This window comes from Leucoraja erinacea, chromosome 38 (assembly GCF_028641065.1).
Source record: "Leucoraja erinacea ecotype New England chromosome 38, Leri_hhj_1, whole genome shotgun sequence".
Classification (NCBI taxonomy): domain Eukaryota; kingdom Metazoa; phylum Chordata; class Chondrichthyes; order Rajiformes; family Rajidae; genus Leucoraja; species Leucoraja erinaceus.
Window position 1 is genome coordinate 3,657,800 of NC_073414.1, and position 21,434 is coordinate 3,679,233.

Sequence of the window (21,434 nt, forward strand, 5' to 3'; positions counted from 1 at the left end):
TTTCTATATTGTTTGAGGCTAAGATTTGGGCGGCACAGTGGCACAGTGTAGAACTACTACCCTCTCAGCGCGCAGAGACCCGGGTTTAAACCCAACCTACGGGTGCTGTCTGTGTGGAGTTTGCACGTTCTCCCCGTGACCTGGGTGGGTTTTCTCCGAGATGCTTCAGTTTTCCTCCCCACACTCCAAAACGTGCAAGTTTGTAGATTAGTTGCTTGGTCTAAATGTAAAACAAATCCCTATGTGTGTAGGGTAGGTCGAAACGTCACCCATTCGCTGGTCTCGCGGAGAAGCTTGAAGGCCTGTTTCCACGCTGTATCGCTAAACTATTGATCTGATTTGATGATAGACAGCACTGTGGCGCAGCCAGTAGTACTGCTACCTCTCAGCGACAGAGACCCAGATTAAACCCTGACCTCGGGTGCTGTCTTTTGGAGTTTGCACATTGCCCCTGAGACCGTGTGGGTTGTCCCAGGTGCTTTGTTTTCCTTCCACAACCCAAAGAAGTACAGGCCGTCTGAAGGAGGGTCCCGACTCGAAATGTCACCCATTCCTTCTCTCCAGAGAAGCTGCCCGTCCCGCTGAGTTACTCCAGCATTTTGTGTCGGTGTAAATTGATAGTGTGGGTTGAAGGGCAAGTCTCCCTGCTATATGTATCTCTCTCAATCTCAGTTCTGCAAATGACGATGCTTTTAATCCTTCTTGCCTGTTTCTCCTAATTATCTTTTGATCTTGAAAACTGCCTGGGATGTTAATGTTTCTCCGTACACAAGCTGCACCAACGGCCAAGGGATTTTTTTTGCTTGCTCGAGTGGCTTAAATTAATAAGATTCTCTCCCTGGCTTCCCTGTTACAGATGTTAAAATAACCGCTGAGAATTGGGAGTAAGAGGGAGAAATAAATGTTTGTTACATTTGTCATGTCTAGAAACTCCTGATAAATCAGTGGTAGAGTCATTAAGGCTCAAAGGTCTTGTTTGGGGCTATTTGGTATATAGGTCATGTGCGGTTTTTTTTTAAAAGAACCCTTTCGCACTCCAGTACATTGGCTCTGATGTTGTGGCTTTGATTTCTCTACACCAGAGGGTGTGGGGGACTACATCTATGGGCATATTTAAAGCTTGATAAATTTTTTTAAAGATCAGAAAATGAGGACTGTGGGAATCTAGCGCAGAAGAGATGAGATCTGGGAGTGTCTGTCATGGTCATATTGAACGATGGGGTAGACAAGGGGCTGGGAGGTCTTCTGTTATTGCTTGTATTTTCTTGCCTTCTATTTTGCACTGTATTCCCGCTCTTAAAATTTCAGCGCATTTCATTCACTGTTCACTATTTTAATAGGAATCTGAGGGGTAACTTTTTCACACAAAGGGTGGTGGTTGTATGGAACAAGCTGCGAGGGGAGCTGGTTGAGGCTGGGACTATCGAAACATTTAGTGTAGGAAGGAACTGCAGTTGCTGGTTTAAACCGAAGATGGACTCAATGCTGGAGTAACTCAGCGGGACAGGCAGCATCTCTGGAGAGAAGGAATGGGTGACGTTTCGGGTTGAGAACTTTCTTCAAACCTTGAAATAGTTAGACGGGTACATGGATAGGACAGGTTTGGAGGGATAAGGACCAAACGCAGGCAGGTGGGACTAGTGTAGCTGGGACATGTTGGCCAGTTCTTGATTTCTTGGTCCTCCAAAATATTTCAAATGGAATTTAAACTGGAGGTGGTGGAGGGAGGGCTTAAGCCAGAAAGGGTTATTGGGAAGAAAGAGCTACTTTAAATTTCGTTGCATCTGGCTAGCCTGACATCGGTGGTGGGGAAGATGCTGGAGTCAATTATAAAAGATGAAATAGCCGCACATTTGGATAGCAGTAACAGAATCGGTCCGAGTCGGCACGGATTTACGAGGGGGAAATCATGCTTGACTAATCTTCTGGAATTTTTTGAAGAGGTAACTAGGAAAAAGGACAAGGGAGAGCCAGTGGATGTAGTGTAGCTGGACTTTCAGAAAGCATTTGATAAGGTCCCACATAGGAGATTAGTGGGCATTTTGGGCCGAAGGGCCTGTTTCCACGCTGTATCACTCTATGGTTCTAAGTTAATTTTTTATGCATTGATCTCAAAGCATGCATCGCTTATGATGTTTTTTCCCTTCATTTTGCCAGGACTAGTCAATCATCTCCAACATGTTCAGCAAGAAGAAGAAACGGGTGGAGATCTCAGCACCAGTGAATTTCGAACACCGGGTTCACACCGGCTTTGACCAGCAGGAGCAGAAATTCACCGGGCTCCCCCGGCAATGGCAAAGTCTCCTCGAGGACACGGCCAAGAGGCCCAAGCCGATGGTCGACCCATCGTATATCACGCCCATCCAGCTCGCCCCCCGTAAGGTAGGTCTACTCCATGGTCACCGTTCAGGTCAGCTGAGTTTATTGTCACGTGTATCGAGGTACAGTGAAAAGCTTCTGCTGCGTGCTATCCAGTCAGCGGAAAGACACTACATGATGACAATCAAGCCACTTGCAGTGTACAGCTGCATGATGAGGGGTTAATGTTTAGTGCAAGGTAAAGCCAGCAAAGTCCGATCAAGGGTAGTCCAGGGTCTCCAAAGAGGTAGATGGCAAAGATCCCATAGACCACGACCACCAAGATAGACCACTCGATGAAAAAGACGCAGTACGGTCATGGGCAGATTCATGGGTAATTTTCGGTCCCATTTCCGTAACCGGCTTCCGTCTCCGCACCAAAGATCCCGTAGCGGAGCAAAGATACTAGTGCGGAGACGGAAGCCGGTTATGGAAACATCCTCATGAAAATAAAAATTATTTGGTAAAAATCTTCATTTTCAGAATTTTAATTTATTAACACAAACTGTTCCCCCGCAACGTTGATTACACTGCAAGTCGGGTGGGGTCCGGTTACTGAAATGGATGAAAAAAAGGCCCACGTTCCGCTCCGTTGCGTATTACACGTCAGCCCATTGCGTTTAGCAAGAGTGGTCTATCTTGCTCCGCTATAGGATCTTTGGTAGATAGTAGTTCACCATTGCTCTCTGGTTGTTGGTAGGATGTTTTAGTTCCCTGATAACAGCTGAGAAGAAACTGTCTCTGAATCTGGAGGTGTGCATTTTCACACTTCTGTACCTCTTGCCTGATGGGAGAAGAGGGATTGGCCTCTTAAACATCTCGGCCCAAAACGTCACCTATTCCTTCTCTCCAGAGATGCTGTCTGTCCCACTGAGTTACTCCAGCATTTTGTGTCTTATCTATTTCAAGGTGTTCCTCACCTTTTCAAATCTCCAAAAACGTGAAATTTGACTCACAATCTCCAGAGGCTTTGGGGAATATTCTTGTGATTTTGAATTTCAATGCGGGGAAGTTTTATCATTCCTTTGATCCCTCTACCCTGTATCTGTGGACGGCTCGATTGTAATCAGCAAAGCCCCGAAAAGTCACCTATTCCTCTCCTGCCTGACCTGCTGAGTTACTCCAGCATTCTGTACATCTATCTTGGGTGTAATAATAATAATAATAATAATAATTTTATTTATAGAGCACTTTAAAAACAAACATAGCTGCAACAAAGTGCTGTACATCACTAATCATTGACAAAAAAGTTAATACACACCAAAAATAACAATCAAAAGAATAGTAGGAAAAGACATGTAAAATAAAGAAACATCAAAAACACCACAAACAGAAGCAAAGCCTCAGGCATGGTCAAAAGCCAGGGAGTACAAATGCGTTTATGTGTAAACCAGCATCTGCAGTTCCCTCCTATAATTTACCTCTGGGGGCAGTTGTGGATGTACAATAAATGCTGTCCTTGACTGTAACATGGAAAAAATGGATAAGTAAAAAAAAAAAAATCAAAAACTAAACTTGGTTGAGTCATTAATCCACATCTGTCACAGTAACACCTCATGTGTGTAATTTGTGTAAAAACAAATTCAATATCCTTTCTTGTTTCCTCTTGCATTCTTTTATCATTCTTGGTACTTTGAGCTGCGTTCTTTAATAATCTGTTCTATTTCTCTCGATGCTGATAATTATCGGGTATTAGTGAGTGATTCAGAGTCTGAGGTGACGTTATGCTGCTTATCATCTTTTTTTTTGCTCTGAGATGATGCTGTGTTTCCATGTCTTAATGCTGAGTAAGAGCAGGTTTCTGTAGCCTGCAGGGGAGGAAACGGCAGTCGTGAAAGGACACCACTGAATTATGAGACACTTGAGTATAAAAATGTGTTCTCACATTGGCCCCAGTGTATCTAGTGTCAGACAGTGCCTGTATCTGACTGGTACTGGGGCTGTAGAAACATTCCACCAAATGGATTATGTGACTTGCTGCTGTGCTCATTAAAGATAACATCATCTTGTTCTGAACTGAAAAGCGTTTGTTGGGACTTAAATCAATTTTTAACATTTTTTTTTGATTGTCAATGCCTAATTAAAATGATGTCAGTTTATTCCACATTCACCGTCTGGAGAGGTAATGTGTTGGAATACTGTAGAGTCAGGAATGATTAATTCCCCCTCTACAGTGGGGTGGGGGTGAAGGTATTTGATCTAGTCGACTGTATTTAAAAAAAATGTGTCAGATCTTCACATAAACTTTGCCATCCCATTCACCCCATTCCCTCCTTCAAACCGACAAAAAATAATCAGTAGATGCAAGGTACTGAAGGTGTTGGAAACTTGGAAAAACACAATACTACTTCAGGTTTTAGTTTGGGGATACAGCGCGGAAACAGGCTTCAGTCCACCCCGACCAGGGTTATCCCAGGTTATTGAAGGAGACAAGAGAGGTGATTGTGGGGCCTTGAAGAGGATCTTTGCTTTTTCTAGGCACAGGCAAGGTCCTGGAGGACTGGAGTGTGGCCAATATTGTTCTTGTGTTTAAGAAAAGTAGAGATAATCCAGGGATCTATAGGTCTGTGAGCATCACGTCGGTGATAGGGAAACTACTGGAGAGAATTTGTTGAGATTGAATATACTCTTATTTGGAATAGAATGGGTTAATTAAGGATAGGCAGCACGACTTTGTTCTGTCTTACTAACTTGATTGAGTTTTCTGGGGAGTTGACCAAGGAGATTGCTGAAGGTAGGGGGGGGGGGGGGGGGAATTTTATATACTTGGATTTTAGTAAGGCTTTTGATAAAGTCCTCCATGGTAGACTGATCCAGCCATCACGACCGAGAAAAACATTCTCCACACAGAGAGTGGTGAATCTGTGGAACTCTCTGCCACAGAGGGTAGTCAAGGCCAGTTCATTGGCTATATTTAAGAGGGAGTTAGATGTGGCCCTTGTGGCTAAGGGGATCAGGGGGTATGGAGAGAAGGCAGGTACAGGATACCGAGTTGGATGATCAGCCATGATCATATTGAATGGCGGTGTAGACTCGAAGGGCCGAATGGCCTCTACTCCTGCACCTATTTTCTATGTTTCTATCACCACGTATGCTATCACTACCCTGCACATTATGATCCATTCTGCCAAAGCCAGCTAACCTATAAAGCTGTGTTCAAGAAGGAACTGCAGATGCTGGAAGATCGAAGGTACACAAAATTGCTGGAGAAACTCAGTGGGTGCAGCAGCATCTATGGAGCGAAGGAAATGGGCGACATTTCGGGTCAAAACCCTTCTTCAGACTGAAGGGTTCTTTAACCTACAAACCTGTACGTCTTTGGAGTGCGAGAGTAGACCAGATAAAACGCGAGCCCGCGCGGGGAGAACGTCCAATTGCTGGAGTAACTCAGCGGGTCAGGCAGCATCCGTCTGAGCAAGCGTCCTGACCCAAAGCATCACCTATCCACATTCTTCAGAGCCGCTGCCTGGCCTGCTGAGCTGCCCCAGCACGTTGTATAAAATAATCAGTTGTCCCCTGTCGTGAAACCGTGCTTCAGTGACCTCTGCTTTCGGGATTGTTAACTCCATACTCGTTGAACCGTGGTTGGTTTAAATTTTCACCAAAACTCAAAATAACTTTGTTCATTGTGCCCACAGCTATAAATCTGATCGGGAGCTACAAGCTTGAGAGGGTGAAAGTCATAATGTGGTCATTACTGACGGCTTTACAATGAGCTGTGAAATAGTACATGCTCACGGAATGCATTAGGCACGTTTTTCTTCCCTTTCCCAGAAGTTCTTTGGGGACAGATTTGGAATAAAACTGCATGGATAATGTCTCCTTTTATGAGTGTCTATTAGATTCTGGATCTGCGCAGTCGGATAAAGAAGGCAAAGTTATGAGTTCATTGGATGATTTTTATGTCATTAGATAGCTCTTCAACGTTATAGTTCAGAACTTTCAATTGAACAAGTTAATAAATGGAGGCAATTTATTAGTCATCGAGAGCCAACATACTCTGAATGGTGGCCGATTAGGAAAAGGGGAGATGCAACGAGACCTGGGTGTCATGGTACACCAGTCATTTAAAGTAGGCATGCAGGTGCAGCAGGCAGTGAATAAAGCAAATGGTATGTCAGCATTCATAGCAAAAGGATTTGAATATAAGAGCAGGGAGGTTCTACTGTAGTTGTACAGGGTCTTGGTGAGACCACACCTGGTGTATTGTGTACAGTTTTGGTCTCCCAATCTGAGGAAAGACATTCTTGCCATAGAGGGAGTACAGAGAAGGTTCACCAGACTGATTCCTGGGATGACAGGACTTTCATATGAAGAAAGACTGGATAGACTCGGCTTGTATTCGCTAGAATTTAGAAGATTGAGGGGGGATCTTATAGAAACGTACAAAATTCTTAATTGGACAGGCTAGATGCAGGAAGATTGTTCCCGATGTTGGGGAAGTCCAGAACAAGGGGTCACAGTTTAAGGATTAGGGGGAAGTCTTTTAGGACCGAGATGAGAAAATCATATTTTACACAGAGTGTGATGAATCTGTGGAATTCTCTGCCACAGATGGTAGTTGAGGCCACAGTTCATTGGCTATATTTAAGAGGGAGTTAGGTGTGGCCCTTGTGACTAAAGAGATCAGGGGGGTATGGAGAGAAGGCAGGGTTGGGATACTGAGTTGGATGATCAGCCATGATCATATTGAATGGCGGTGCAGGCTCGAAGGGCCGAATGGCCTCCACTCTTGCACCTAGTTTCTATCCCACTTTTGCAACCACTCCCTATGCACTAGGGGCGATTGAAAGAGGCCAATTCACCTCCAATTGGTTAATAGACACAAAATGCTGGAGTAACTCAGCAGGACAGGCAGCTTCTCTGGAGAGAAGGGACCGGCACCATCCTATCCCCCTGGTCCAATCCCGAGTCTGAAGAAGGGTCTCGACCTTGAAACGTCGCCCATTCCTTCTCTCCAGAGATGCTGCCTCACCCGCTGAGTTACTCCAGCATTTTGTGTCTACCTTCGATTTAAACCAGCATCTGCAGTTCTTTCTTACACACCCTCCCTACCTGTGTCCAAGACACCTCACACGCAACGCCCTTCGTTTCAGCCCCGCACGGCCCGGTTTTATATTCTCCCCAAAATCCATAAACAGAACTGCCCCGACAGACCCATTGTTTCTGCCTGCTCCCGTCCCACTGAATTAATTTCCACATACCTATCTCCCCTGGTCCAATCCCTCCCTACCTATGTCCAAGACATCTCACAGGCCCTTTGTTTAACCAGCATCTGCAGTTCCTTCCTATCCAATTAGTTAATTGTAGGTTAGCCAGCATCCTACTTCACATTCCACCCTCAAAACTCAACTCTTTGGCCATACATTTGCTATCAGGATTGAATGCTACCTGGGCAGCACAATAATCTGTTGTTAAAAGTGCTAAAAAGGTACCATATTATTGTACTTATTCCTAATTAAAAAAATAAAAGTGCCACATAATTAATGATGCCCAGTATCTGGACCAGCAATGCAAAAGAAGCATGAGGGTGGGAGGTGTATTGTGATATTGATGTTGTGTCTGAGTAGCACTGCGTCTATTTGTCTCTGCGTGTGTCTCTGCGTGTGTGTCTCTGCGTGTGTGTCTCTGCGTGTGTGTCTCTGCGTGTGTGTCTCTGCGTGTGTGTCTCTGCGTGTGTGTCTCTGCGTGTGTGTCTCTGCGCGTGTGTCTCTCTGCGTGTGTCCATATAACAATTACAGCGCGGAAACAGACCATCTCGGCCCTACAAGTCCGTGCCGAACAAATTTTTTTTTTTTTCCCTTAGTCCCACCTGCCTGCACTCATACCATAACCCTCCATTCCCTTCTCATCCATATGCCTATCCAATTTATTTTTAAATGATACCAACGAACCTGCCTCCACCACTTCCACTGGAAGCTCATTCCACACCGCTACCACTCTCTGCGTAAAGAAGTTCCCCCTCATGTTACCCCTAAACTTCTGTCCCTTAATTCTGAAGTCATGTCCTCTTGTTTGAATCTTCCCTATTCTCAAAGGGAAAAGCTTGTCCACATCAACTCTGTCTATCCCTCTCATCGTTTTAAAGACCTCTATCAAGTCCCCCCCTTAACCTTCTGCACTCCAGAGAATAAAGACCTAACTTATTCAACCTATCTCTGTAATTTAGTTGTTGAAACCCAGGCAACATTCTAGTAAATCTCCTCTGAACTCTCTCTATTTTGTTGACATCCTTCCTATAATTGGGCAACCAAAATTGTACACCATACTCCAGATTTGGTCTCACCAATGCCTTGTACAATTTTAACATTACATCCCAACTTCTATACTCAATGTGTCCCTCTGTGTCTGTCCCTCAGTGTCTGTCTGTCTGTGTGTCTGTCTCTCTGTGTCTGCCTGTCTCTCTGTGTCTGCCTGTCTCTCTGTGTCTGCCTGTATCTCTGTGTCTGCCTCTCTGTGTCTGCCTGTCTCTCTGTGTCTGCCTGTGTCTCTCTGTGTCTGCCTGTCTCTCTGTGTCTGTCTGTCTCTCTGTGTCTGCCTGTCTCTCTGTGTCTCTCTCTCTGTGTCTGCCTGTCTCTCTGTGTCTGCCTGTCTCTCTGTGTCTGCCTGTCTCTCTGTGTCTGCCTGTCTCTCTGTGTCTGCCTGTCTCTCTGTGTCTGCCTGTCTCTCTGTGTCTCTCTGTCTCTGTCTGTCTCTCTCTGTGTCTGCCTGTCTCTCTGTGTCTGCCTGTCTCTCTGTGTCTGCCTGTCTCTCTGTGTCTGCCTGTCTCTCTGTGCCTGCCTGTCTCTCTGTCTGTGTCTGCCTGTCTCTCTGTGTCTGTGTGTGTGTCTCTCTCTCTGTCTGTCTGTCTGTCTCTGTGTGTGTCTGTCTGTGTCTGTGTGTGTCTCTCTGTGTCTGTGCATCTCGGTGTCTGTCTGTGTGTGTCTCTCTCTCTGCGTCTCTGTGTGTCTGTTTGCATCTCTGTGTTGAATTTCAAAATCTAGCTGTGCTCCTTTGAGGAAAATCTCAAACTGGAAGTGCGACTAGATTACGTTTTACACGTTTAAACTTTTTTATTCTCATAATTGGCCTGTTATTTTGGCTTCAGTCCAGGCACTTCACCTCCCTTCCCCATCCTTCAGTTTGCCCTGAACTATTGGCAAGGCCACTTCAGACCATTGAATTCTGCTCGTTAAAATAAATGGGTAAGACAATCGAGTTGCAAATTCTTATCTTGTGTAAGTACAGATATGGAATCTCCACACCTTAATTTGCACTGATTTTCTGTCTATACATGCAAGCTGATGTCCGCGGGTATTATAGTGTTGTGTTGTAGTCCACACATTGCATGTGTGGGATGGAACTGTAGATAGACACAAAATGCTGGGACAGGCAGCATCTCTGGAGAGAAGGAATAGGTGACTTTTTGGGTCAAAACCCTTCTTCAGATTCAGTTTTACAATGAAGGTAGACACAAAGTGGACACACACCTTGACCTGAAACATCACCTATTCCTTTTCTCCAGACGCAGACAGACGCAGACAGACGCAGACACACACACAGACAGACACACACAGACAGACACACACAGACAGACACACACAGACAGACACACAGACAGACACACACAGACAGACAGACACACACAGACACACACACACACACACACACACACAGACACACACAGACACACACACACACAGACACACACACAGACAGACACACACACAGACAGACAGACACACACACACAGACAGACAGACAGACACACAGACAGACAGACACACAGACAGACAGACACACAGACATCACCTATTCCTTTGACCCACAGTTACTCCAGCATTTTGTGTCTATCCACGGTTTTATATACTGGTCTGGTTTTAAATTTGTTCCAGAGTCATATTCGATAATTAGCGCGTAGTCAGGATCTCTTCACTATTGTGGTCATTTACAATTCCCAATTTTTTTCCCCCTCCGTGAATTTCCATTTTAAATTCAGCACGTATAAATATTTGGGGGGTGCGGGCAAGGGGGGGTTGGGTGGTTGTGCTCGCCCAGACCCGCCTTTGCCCAACCCTTTGTTTCTCTGCCCGTGTAAATCTATCTGCAGCCTAGCTACAAGCTGGCTTACTGCCCAGCTTGCCACTGAATGAAATATTGTACTCCTGTCCATAGCCCTGATTCGCAGTGAATGAGTAAACCCCATGGGACTTGTGCTGTACTACTTCCAATTTGATGGTTGCATTGTGAATGCCGTGTGTTTTTTTTTTTCTGTCTTGCCCGTAATACATAAAGAGACCACTCAGCATTTGTCATCAAGGCTGCAAGGTTGATATCGATTGAATTGTTCATAACCTATTTTTATTTCATGTGATTCAAACAAACCTGAGCTCCCCTGTCTTTCCTTTCACTAGTTTAGTTTTAGAGATGCAGTGTGAGAGTAACGAGCCTGCACACCGCCCTTAGGCCCACAGGCCTTCTCTGTCTGATTTGTTAACTAGATGAACACTCTGTAGTTTCACCACTCTCTGCGTGAAAAAAGTTCTTCTGATCTCTCAGTCTGAAGCTGTGAAGGGACTTCCCTCATCGGGAGCCTGAAACGTCCAACCCCTTAAGAATTTTGTAAGTTTCTATTCCCCTCTTCTTCTAAATTCTAGAGAGAGATAAGCTGCCTCCCACCTGCTTGAGATACCTCTAGTTTCCCTCTCCACTGACTCTCAGTCTGAAGAAGGGTCTCGAGCCGAAACGTCACCCATTCCTTCTCTCCAGAGATGCTGCCTCACCTGCTGAGTTACTCCAGCATTTTGTGTCTATCTTTGCCTTATCAACAGTTAATTTAATTTGTGTGAGATACGATAAAAGGAATAGATTCTCTCCGCTCCGTTTAACACTATAAGGGCAGCACGGTGGCGCAGCGGTAGAGCTGCTGCCTTACAACGCTAGAGATCTAGATTCGATCCTGACTACGGGTGCTGTCTGTACAGAATGTGTACGTTCTCCCCGTGACCTGCGTGGGTTTTCCCTGGGATCTCCGGTTTCCTCCCACACTCCAATGACGCACAGGTTTGTAGGTTAATTGCCGTCGGTGAAATTGTCCCCAGCATGCGTGGGATAGTGTTGATGTGCGGGGATCGCTGGTCGGCACGGACCCGGTGGGCTGACAAAGCGTTGTCACATTTATCCAGCCTCCCTCGAAATGTTTCTACACTATTCACTTCAAGCATTCATTATGGGCACAATGTCCACACCCTGCCCACTCTCCCAGTAAAAGCAGCTTCCCTGAATTCTCCAGTTGTCACTGTGTGGTATTTATTCCCTATTGCGCAAGTGAAACTTATCCCTTCACTACCTCTACCATGCCAAAATCTTTTCATAACCTTAAAGGACTCTATCATGTTGCCCCAGCATTTATTTTGAGAAAAGACTTCCAGCCTGTTTGATCAGGTCTAATACTGCCTGCTGAGCCAGTGAATATTGCAAATGGTTTCTATTTTAATTTAGTTTTGAGACACAGTGCGGAAACAGGCCCTTCGGCCCGTTCCGTCCAGCGATTCCCGCACAGTAATACTATCCGACACACTTTACAATTTTACCAAGCCAATTAGCCTACAAAGGTATCGGTCTTTGGAGTGTGGGAGGAAACCGGAGCACCCGGAGAAAACCCACACAGGTCACGGGGAGAGCGTGCAAACTCCGTACAGACAGCACCAGTAGTCAGGATCAGGTTGGAATCGGGGTCTCTGGCGCTGTGAGGCAGCAACTCGACCTCACACCATGGCTAAGGGGCCTGTTGGTTGCCTTTCTGTGTAGCATTCTACTGGGGCGTTTAATTGCATCAGAGAATATTCGGGTACTCCTGCACCTATTTTCTATGTTGACCAGGGAGTTTCGGAGGGAGCGGTCTTTGCGGAAAGCAGAAAGGGGTGGCGAAAATGTTGGAGGATTATATGCTGTATGCGATGGCTGATGGGGTGGAAGATGAGTTCCTTGGTGATTCTGTGAGTTAAAATGATGGTTGTATTCATTCTTCATTCTTCATTGTCCTCCCACAGGCCATTGTTCGAGGCAGCAAGATTGGAATCGACGGCTCGCTAAACTGGCTGCTGGATGAGTTTGAGAATGTTTCCGTCACCCGCTCCAATTCGCTGCGGCGCGGGAGCCCGCCGACACTGCCCCATCGCGACCAAGCGCAGGATGTGATGCACAGGAACGGGATGCACGACGGCCTCCCCAGGGGCGCCTACCCAGCAGAGCTGGAGAGGTACCACGAGCATCGGGCGAGAACTGACGGGGCCAGGCCGGGCTCGCGGGACGAGAGGGACCAGGGCAGGGACGACCGGCACAGGAGCCGGCAGCACGAGGGGCGGACGTACCCGCAGCAGCCCAGGGGGCAGGAGCCGAGCCGGGCCGGCCACCGCAACAAGGACCCACGCCCCGATCACCGCAAGGCCTCCGACGCCAGGGGCAAGGGGGACGGCCGCAGGGGCCACCCCGGCGAGCGCGAGGCCAACCACGTGGGCGAGCAGGAGCACTTGGCCAGGCGGGAGAGGAACGACGGCACCGACAAGAGGCCAAAGTCCACGTACACGGGCGAGGTCAGCCCGCAGTCCCCGCGGGACAAGCGGCCCCTCTCCGGGGCAAACGTCCGCTCTCCAAACGTTCCCGATGCCGAGGGAGCGTTGAAGAGCATGCACCACCTGGCAAGACCCTTCAATACCTACCCAATGGCCGATACATCGGCAAACAGGGGCACCAGCAGCCAGGTCTGTACGGCACTTTGTACCGCTCCTGCAATAGTAATTATAAATATTCCCCTCAGGGAAATTCAAATGCCCAAGTCCAGTCAAGTCAAGTCAGATTTATTTCTATAGCATATTTAACAAACTCTCGTTGGCCAAAGTGCGTTACATTTGTTATAGACTAGTATAAACAAACAAACTACATACATATATACATATAGCCCTCACTCAGTGGACGTCAGGAAAGGCTTGGGAGTATAGATAGTATTTTAGTCTTGACTTAAAGGAGGCGATGGAGGGGGCAGTTTGTTCTGATGGGAAGGGGGATGCTGTTCCACAGTCTAGGGACTGCAACCGCAAAGGCACGGTCGCCCCTGAGCTTATGCCTAGACCGCGGGATATTCAGCAACCCCAAGTCGGCCGATCTGAGGGACCTGGAGGTGGAGTGGTGGGTGAGAAGACTTTTAATGTAGGAGGGAGCAAGCCCATTGAGGGCTTTGTAGACATAGAGGAGGGTCTTGAAATGTATACGGACCTGTATACCGCACAGGGAGCCAGTGGAGAGAGGCCAGGATCGGGGTGATGTGGTCCCTTTTTCGGGTGCCCATCAGGAGTCTCGCTGCCCTGCAGCGTTTTGGACCAGTTGCAGGCGGGACAGGGAAGATTGGCTGATGCCAGTGTAAAGAGAATCCAGAAGCCCCCAACCAACAAACCCACACATTCAAAACTAACGCAGACAGAAAATACATCAAATACAATGTGGACTCTACCTAAGAGCAATAAATACCTAAAAAGACCAATAATTAACAATAAAATAAAAAATAAAAAAATAAAAATGCATCCCCCTACAGCTTAGCGAATTATAAATACCTCACCCACTGCCCAAGACCAACCCTGTCTCTCACACTTATTCTTATCTCATGATTTAAGTTGTAGGTAGAAAACTCAGCGGGTGAAAATCTAAAAAAAAAAAAAAAAAAGTTAAAGGCCATTCAAAGTCTAATGCACTGCCTGGAGAATTGAAGGTAGACAGCCTAGCGGGTGCAGCAGCATCTATGGAGCGGAGGAAATAGGCAACGTTTCGTGCCGAAACCGAATTATCGGCCCGAAAATCTATGCTCCATAGATGCTGCTGCACCCGGGGTCTCAGTAAGTCTACCCATCTGGCCCACAACTCTCCCTCTCAATCCCTTTCTCCATAACCCCTGACACGTCACTTCAGAATCTATCATTCATTATATCATTGAGCCTTCACAACCTTCTGTGGCAGTGAATTAGGTACCACCCATCCAACTATAGAAACTCATCTCCTTTCTAGCGGGTGAGGCTGTGGCCTCTGGTCCAGCATCTCCCCATGGAGCGCATCCACTCTATCCAGGCCTTTCACTATTCGTTTCAATGAGGTGGCCCCCCCTGCCCCATCATCCTTCTAAATTCCAGCGAGTACAGGCCCAGCCTAAAGCTCATCACGTAACCAGTCGTTCCTGGGATCATTCTCGTAAACCTCCTCTGGGCCCTCTCCAATGGCAGCACATCCTCCCTCCGATATGGGACCCAAAACTCTCGCAATAGTCTACTCTGCCCACAGAATGTCAACCTACCATCAGCCATGCTGTCCTGAGAATTGAAGGTAGACAAAAATGCGAGAAATTTCCTGGATTGGGAAATGCGGTCACCTGTAGAAACTCAGGTGCAGCAGCGTCTATGGAGCGAAGGAAATAGGGCCGAAACCCTTCTTCAGACTGTCCCTTGTACAGTTATTCACTTTGATGAAATATACAAGCAGAATTGTGTCAGAAAGGATTCAGATTCAGATTCAATTTTAATTGTCATTGTCAGTGTACAGTACAGAGACAACGAAATGCATTTAGCATCTCCCTTGAAGAGCGATCACATTGAATTGCGGTGCTGGCTCGAAGGGCCGAATGGCCTACTCCTGCACCTATTGTCTATTGTAATCCCATTCACTTCCAATGTGATTGATGCGTTAAGTTTGGATCTATATGAAGATGTAAACGCATTCCATTTAGAGCAACAGTGTTCAATTCTGGGCAGCAGACTTGAGGGGAGGGGTGGGGTGCGGGCAAGGGGGAAGATAATGTCTTGAGAATGCAGTTGTACAGGGTCTTGGTGAGACCACACCTGGAGTATTGCGTACAGTTTTGGTCTCCAAATCTGAGGAAGGACATTATTGCCATAGAGGGAGTGCAGAGAACGGTTCACCAGACTGATTCCTGGGATGTCAGGACTGTCTTATGAAGAAAGACTGGATAGACTTGGTTTATACTCTCTAGAATTTAGGAGATTGAGAGGGGATCTTATAGAAACTTACAAAATTCTTAAGGGGTTGGACAGGCTAGATGCAGGAAGATTGTTCCCGATGTTAGGGAAGTCCAGGACAAGGGATCACAGCTTAAGGATAAGGGGGAAATCCTTTAAAACCGAGATGAGAAGAACTTTTTTTTTCACACAGAGAGTGGTGAATCTCTGGAACTCTCTGCCACAGAGGGTAGTCGAGGCCACAGTTCATTGGCTATATTTAAGAGGGAGTTAGATGTGGCCCTTGTGGCTAAGGGGATCAGGGGGTATGGAGAGAAGGCAGGTACGGGATACTGAGTTGGATGATCAGCCATGATCATATTGAATGGCGGTGCAGGCTCAAAGGGCCGAATGGCCTACTTCTGCACCTAATTTCTATGTTTCTATGAGAAGGATCTTGACCCGAAACGTCAACCGTCCATTTCCTCCGCAGATGCTGCCCGGCCCGCTGAGTCCTTCTGGGTGACGGCCTCTGGTGCCATCGTTTCCCACCTCCTGCCTTCCGCAGCTTGCATGCTGACGCTCCCAGTTCTTAACTAGTGTTCTCTGCAGACACGCACAGCCGTGTACCAAGGCTCTCGAATGCCAATATTAGCTTGTGGTGGAAGATTTAATTTAACAAGATATATTGAGGCTTTTAAGCTGCTTTATGATGCAGGGCCAGCTGTGACATCAGAGCATTGAATGTAATCCAGGCTTAAAGCTGCCAAAGGTGATGGTAACATTTCAATGAGGAAATGTTATCGAGCATGGTGCATATATGATTTTTTTTGTCTCCGTACTGTGTCTTTATAGTATGCTGGGGCACAGTGGGAATGGTGCATAGTGCACCCTGTGTTGCTGGAAGCCAATAGACAATAGGTGCAGGAGTAGAGGCCATTCGGCCCTTCGAGCCAGCACCGCCATTCAATGTGATCATGGCTGATCATCCATGGAGCGAAAGCAATCAATGGAGCCATCCAAGGACTGAGGGAGCTGCAGCAACAGCTAGCATTGTTTGACTTTTCTCTTCTCTCTCTCTCTCCCTCCTCCTGCCTCTCTCTCCCCTCCTCCTTCCCTCTGTCACCACCCCCGATGCCTCAACACCCGGTTCCAAGCCTCTCCCCGCTTCTCCATTCCCCAGCCGGTGAAGACATTTTCTGGCACTTTCTTATCTAACCTGCTGGGTTGAATGTGTAGGAAGGAACTTCAGATTATTACCAATGGTAGAGGCACTTAATGCAAGGAGCATCTCGGCATCTCTGGAGAAAAGGACCAGGTGATGTTTTGGGTCGGAAACATCTCCTTCAGGATGTTGAGAGACAGTTTCTGACCCTTTCCTCCAGAGATGCTGCCTGACCCGCTGAGTTGCATCAGCACTTTGTGTCTATCAGCTAGGTTGATTGTCTCAGTTTGAGCGTTTGTGACTCCATCGCTGTACGCTGCTGACCCGCTGATTCTCGCTTTTTTGTGAACCTTCTTCTCCCGCAGTTCCCTGTTAACTCCTCCTCAGTTTGAGCCCCAACTTCCTACGTGTGACATTCTCTCTGATTCTTCCCCTCCCCCCTCCCTCCCACCCATCTCCCTGAGTCCTGCTGCCCCCCCCCTCCATCTCTCCGTCAACTGCTCCCACCCTGCCTCCCCTATTCCTCCTCCTCCAGACCCTGCCTCCCTTCCTCTTCCATCCCTGCCCCCTGCTCCCTCCTCTCTTCCTCCTTAGTCCCTGACCCACTCTCTCTCTCCTCCACCCCCCCCACACACACACACACACACACACACACACACACACACACACACACACACACACACACACACACACACACACACACACACACACACACACACACACACACATCTCCTCCTCCCCTCTCCCTCCTTCCTGGTCCCTGCCCCCCCCCCCCCCCCCCCCCTCTCCCCCCCCCTTCCCCCCCCCCCCCACTCCCTGCCCCTCTGTCGATTAGTGTGAATGTGCTAAGTTCTAAATGCTAATACAAAACGCTGGAGAAACTCAGCGGGTGCAGCAGCATCTATGGGGCGAAGGAAATGGGCAACGTTTCGGGCCGAATAGGGACTGTTTTCGGAAATGGGTAACGTTTCGGGCCGAAACCCTTTCGGGTTTCGGCCCGAAACGTTGCCTATTTCCTTCGCTCCACAGATGCTGCTGCACCCGCTGAGTTTCTCCAGCACTTTTGTCTACCTTCGATTTTCCAGCATCTGCACAGTTCCTTCTTAAACACAATACGAAGTGTTAGAGGAACTCCTGAAATGGGGCCAGTTTGTGGCTTGGTTAGATTTTGCGGGGCATGTATGTATGTCTGTTTATATTCCATTTGGAATATTTTGGAGGACCAAGAAACCAAGGATATATCGGGCTCCCTCTAACATATCCTTCTCCCCTCTGCTTCAGGTTGACCTCCGGGTTGGAATACCTCACGACCTCAGACACAATGGACCCAACGTGGCCAAACACAGCCCGACTAAACCGGAGCAGGGCCACTTCAAAGGGGCCCCGGTGGACCCCGCCCCCAGCGGCCTGGCCCCCCCGAACGCTTCCGACACGCACCCGGCCCGAAGCACCCAGCCCGGCTCCCCGGCCCCGTACCCGGGGCCCGACCTGCGCTCGCCCCAGCGGGAGCCGCAGCGGGTGTCCCACGAGCAGTTCCGGGCCGCCCTGCAGATGGTGGTGGACCCGGGGGACCCCCGCACCTACCTGGACAACTTCATCAAGATCGGCGAGGGGTCGACCGGCATCGTCTGTATCGCCACCGTGAAGAGCAGCGGCAAGCTGGTCGCCGTCAAGAAGATGGACCTGCGCAAGCAGCAGCGGAGGGAGCTGCTCTTCAACGAGGTAACGTGGGGCCCCTTGTGGGGGAGAGAGAGGGGCGCTCTTGTGGGGGAGGGAGAGAGAGGGGCGCTCTTGTGTGGGGGAGGGAGGGGCGCTCTTGGGGGGAGGGAGAGGGGCGCTCTTGTGGGGGAGGGAGAGGGGCGCCCCCTTGTGTGGGAGAGAGCCCCCCCCCCCCCTTGTGTGGGGGAGAGAGAGGGGCGTTCTTGTGTGGGGAGGGAGAGAGAGGGGGCTCCCTTGGGGGAGAGGTGCACCCCCCTTGTGTGGGTGAGAGAGAGGGGCGCTCTTGTGGGGGAGGGAGAGAGAGGGGCGTACTTGTGTGGGAGAGTGCCCCCCTTGTGTGGGGGAGAGAGAGGGCCGCCATTCTGGGGAGAGGGCACCCCCTTGTGTGGGGGAGTGGCCCCCCCCCCTTGTGTGGGTGAGAGAGGGGCGTTCTTGTGTGGGGGGGGAGAGAGAGGGGCGCCCTTGGGGAGAGTGCCCCCCTCCTTGTGTAGGGGAGAGGGGGCCCCCCTCTTGAGTGGTAGAGCCCCCCCCCCTTGTGGGGGAGAGAGTGCCCCCTGTGGACCTAGGCTTCCCCTGCACGCAGTCTAACGGCACACGTAACCACCCAGTGTGTCTTCAGCCAAACCCGCCAACAGGCTCACAGCGGTTTACTCTCAAACCACCCAGCCTCCACACCTTTACTCAGAAAGCTCCACTCCCTCTCCAGTTCCCACTCCTCGCTATCTCTCTTCGGTCTATCACTCCTTTCCCTGCTCTCCACCCTGTTTTTCCCTTCTTTCTCGGTCTCTCAAGTCAAGTTTGTTCATCACACACACGTACGAGATGTGCAGTGAAGTGAAATGTGGCGATGCTCGCGGATTGTGCAAAAAAAACTACAAACAGAATGGAACAGAATCACATATTCACATTTACATATTTGTGGGAGGGAAGAAAAAGGGAAAAAAACAATTAAAAAAGACACCACACAACAGTAATGGTTCAGTAGGGTTAGTCCCTGGAGAGATAGGAGTTTACAGTCCTAATGACCTCTAGGAAGAAACTCCTTCTCATCCTCGCCGTTCTCATAGCATAGCAACGGAGGCGTTTGCCTGACCGTAGCAGCTGGAACAGTCCGTTGCTGGGGTGGAAGGGGTCTCCCATGATCTTGTTGGCTCTGGAGTTACATCTCCTGATTCGGCCGAAGGCACTACTCTCTGCAGAGCCTTCTTGTCCTGGGCAGAGCAGTTCCCAAACCAAATTGTGATATTTCCGGACAAGATGCTTTCCACAGCCGCTGAGTGGAAGCACTGGAGGATCCTCCGAGACACTCTGAATTTCCTCAATTGCCTCTCTCCCTCCCACATCTCTTGCATGTTCTTTTCCTGCCTTTCCCCATTTTTTTCTCTCTCTTCTCGTTCTACCTCTGCAATCTCTCGATTTCGTTTCCGCATCTCACCCCCTCCTCATTTCATCTCTGTTTGGGCAGAGGTGCATCATAGAAACATAGAAATTAGGTGCAGGAGTAGGCCATTCGGCCCTTCGAGCCTGCACCGCCATTCAATATGATCATGGCTGATCATCCAACTCAGTATCCCGTACCTGCCTTCTCTCCATACCCCCTGATCCCCTTAGCCACAAGGGCCACATCTAACTCCCTCTTAAATATAGCCAATGAACTGTGGCCTCAACTACCCTCTGTGGCAGAGAATTCCAGAGATTCACCACTCTCTGTTGAAAAAAGTTCTTCTCATCTCGGTTTTTAAAGGATTTCCCCCTTATCCTTAAGCTGTGACCCCTTGTCCTGGACTTCCCTAACATCGGGAACAATCTTCCTGCATCTAGCCTGTCCAACCCCTTAAGAATTTTGTAAGTTTCTATAAGATCCCCTCTCAATCTCCTAAATTCTAGAGAGTATAAACCAAGTCTATCCAGTCTTTCTTCATAAGACAATCCTGACATCCCAGGAATCAGTCTGGTGAACCGTCTCTGCACTCCCTGTATGGCAATAATGTCCTTCCTCAGATTTGGAGACCAAAACTGTACGCAATACTCCAGGTGTGGTCTCACCAAGACCCTGTACAACTGCAGTAGAACCTCCCTGCTCCTATACTCAAATCCTTTTGCTATGAAAGCTAACATACCATTCGCTTTCTTTACTGCCTGCTGCACCTGCATGCCTACCTTCAATGACTGGTGTACCATGCGGTTTGCATGGTACAATGACTGGTGTACCATGCATCCTCCTTTGCCCCGACCTGAGTGCTATCCCTTCTGCTGAGCTGTGTATCAAAGTTGGCTGCCTGACAGCGCTGGAATTCCCCCGCCTTGCTCTGCCCTTGGACACGTTCTAACTTGCAATTAGCAAAGAATTCCCGGCAGAGCGGACTGTTCCCACCCTTCCACTTATCCGCCAATTTCGCTGGAGGTAGCACCAGTTGTTTGGTTTCACTTTTAATCATCATCTCCTCCCTCCTTCCTCTCTGCTTCCTCTCATCCTACCACCCCATCTCCAAACCATTCCCCCTCCCTCTCCCATTACGTCAATAGACAATAGGTGCAGGAGTGGGTCATTCGGCCCTTTGAGCCAGCACTGCCATTCAAAGTGGTCATGGCTGATCATCCCCAATCAGTACCCCGTTCCTGCCTTCTCCCCATATCCCCTGACTCTGCTATCTTTAAGAGCCCTATCTAGCTCTCTCTTGAAAGTATCCAGAGAACCTGCCTCCACCGCCCTCTGAGGCAGAGAATTCCACAGACTCACCACTCTCTGTGAGAAAAAAGTGTTTCCTCGTCTCCGTTCTAAATGGCTCTGTTCGAAAACGTCCTTCCTAGGCGATCATCAGAGACTGACTGCCAGTGGCCGGGGCCTGTTGCTTCTTCCTGTTTTAGTTTACTTTAGAGATACAGCGCAGAAACAGGCCCTTCGGCCCACCGAGTCTGCGCTGCCCAGCGATCCCCACACGCTAACACTATCCTACACTCACCGGGGACAATTTACAATTATAACAAAGCCAATTAATCTACAAACCCACACGTCTTTGGAGTGTGGGAGGAAAGCGGAGATCTCGGGAGAAAGTCCAGGCAGGTCACACTGAGAACGTGCCTACTCCGTACAGACAGCACCCATCATGCTCCCACTTTTGCACTTGACCTAGGCAGACATTTCAAATGCCTCCTTCACCACCTTGTCCACCCGTCTCGCAACCTTTAGGGAATTGTGCACCTGTACTTAAAGA

General features: G+C 48.5%; 1 protein-coding gene across 1 annotated transcript in view; it reads left to right on the forward strand.

The window, feature by feature from the left end:
• pak4 (p21 protein (Cdc42/Rac)-activated kinase 4) overlaps nt 1–21,434 on the forward strand; it is a 50,737-nt gene that overhangs the window by 13,906 nt on the left and 15,397 nt on the right. Inside the window, exons 3-5 of the mRNA XM_055663644.1 lie at nt 2,158–2,382; nt 12,390–13,100; nt 17,782–18,222. Of these exons, the coding sequence (XP_055519619.1) occupies nt 2,179–2,382; nt 12,390–13,100; nt 17,782–18,222 (1,356 nt within the window). The 5' untranslated portion in view covers nt 2,158–2,178. The remainder of the gene's footprint in view (nt 1–2,157; nt 2,383–12,389; nt 13,101–17,781; nt 18,223–21,434) is intronic.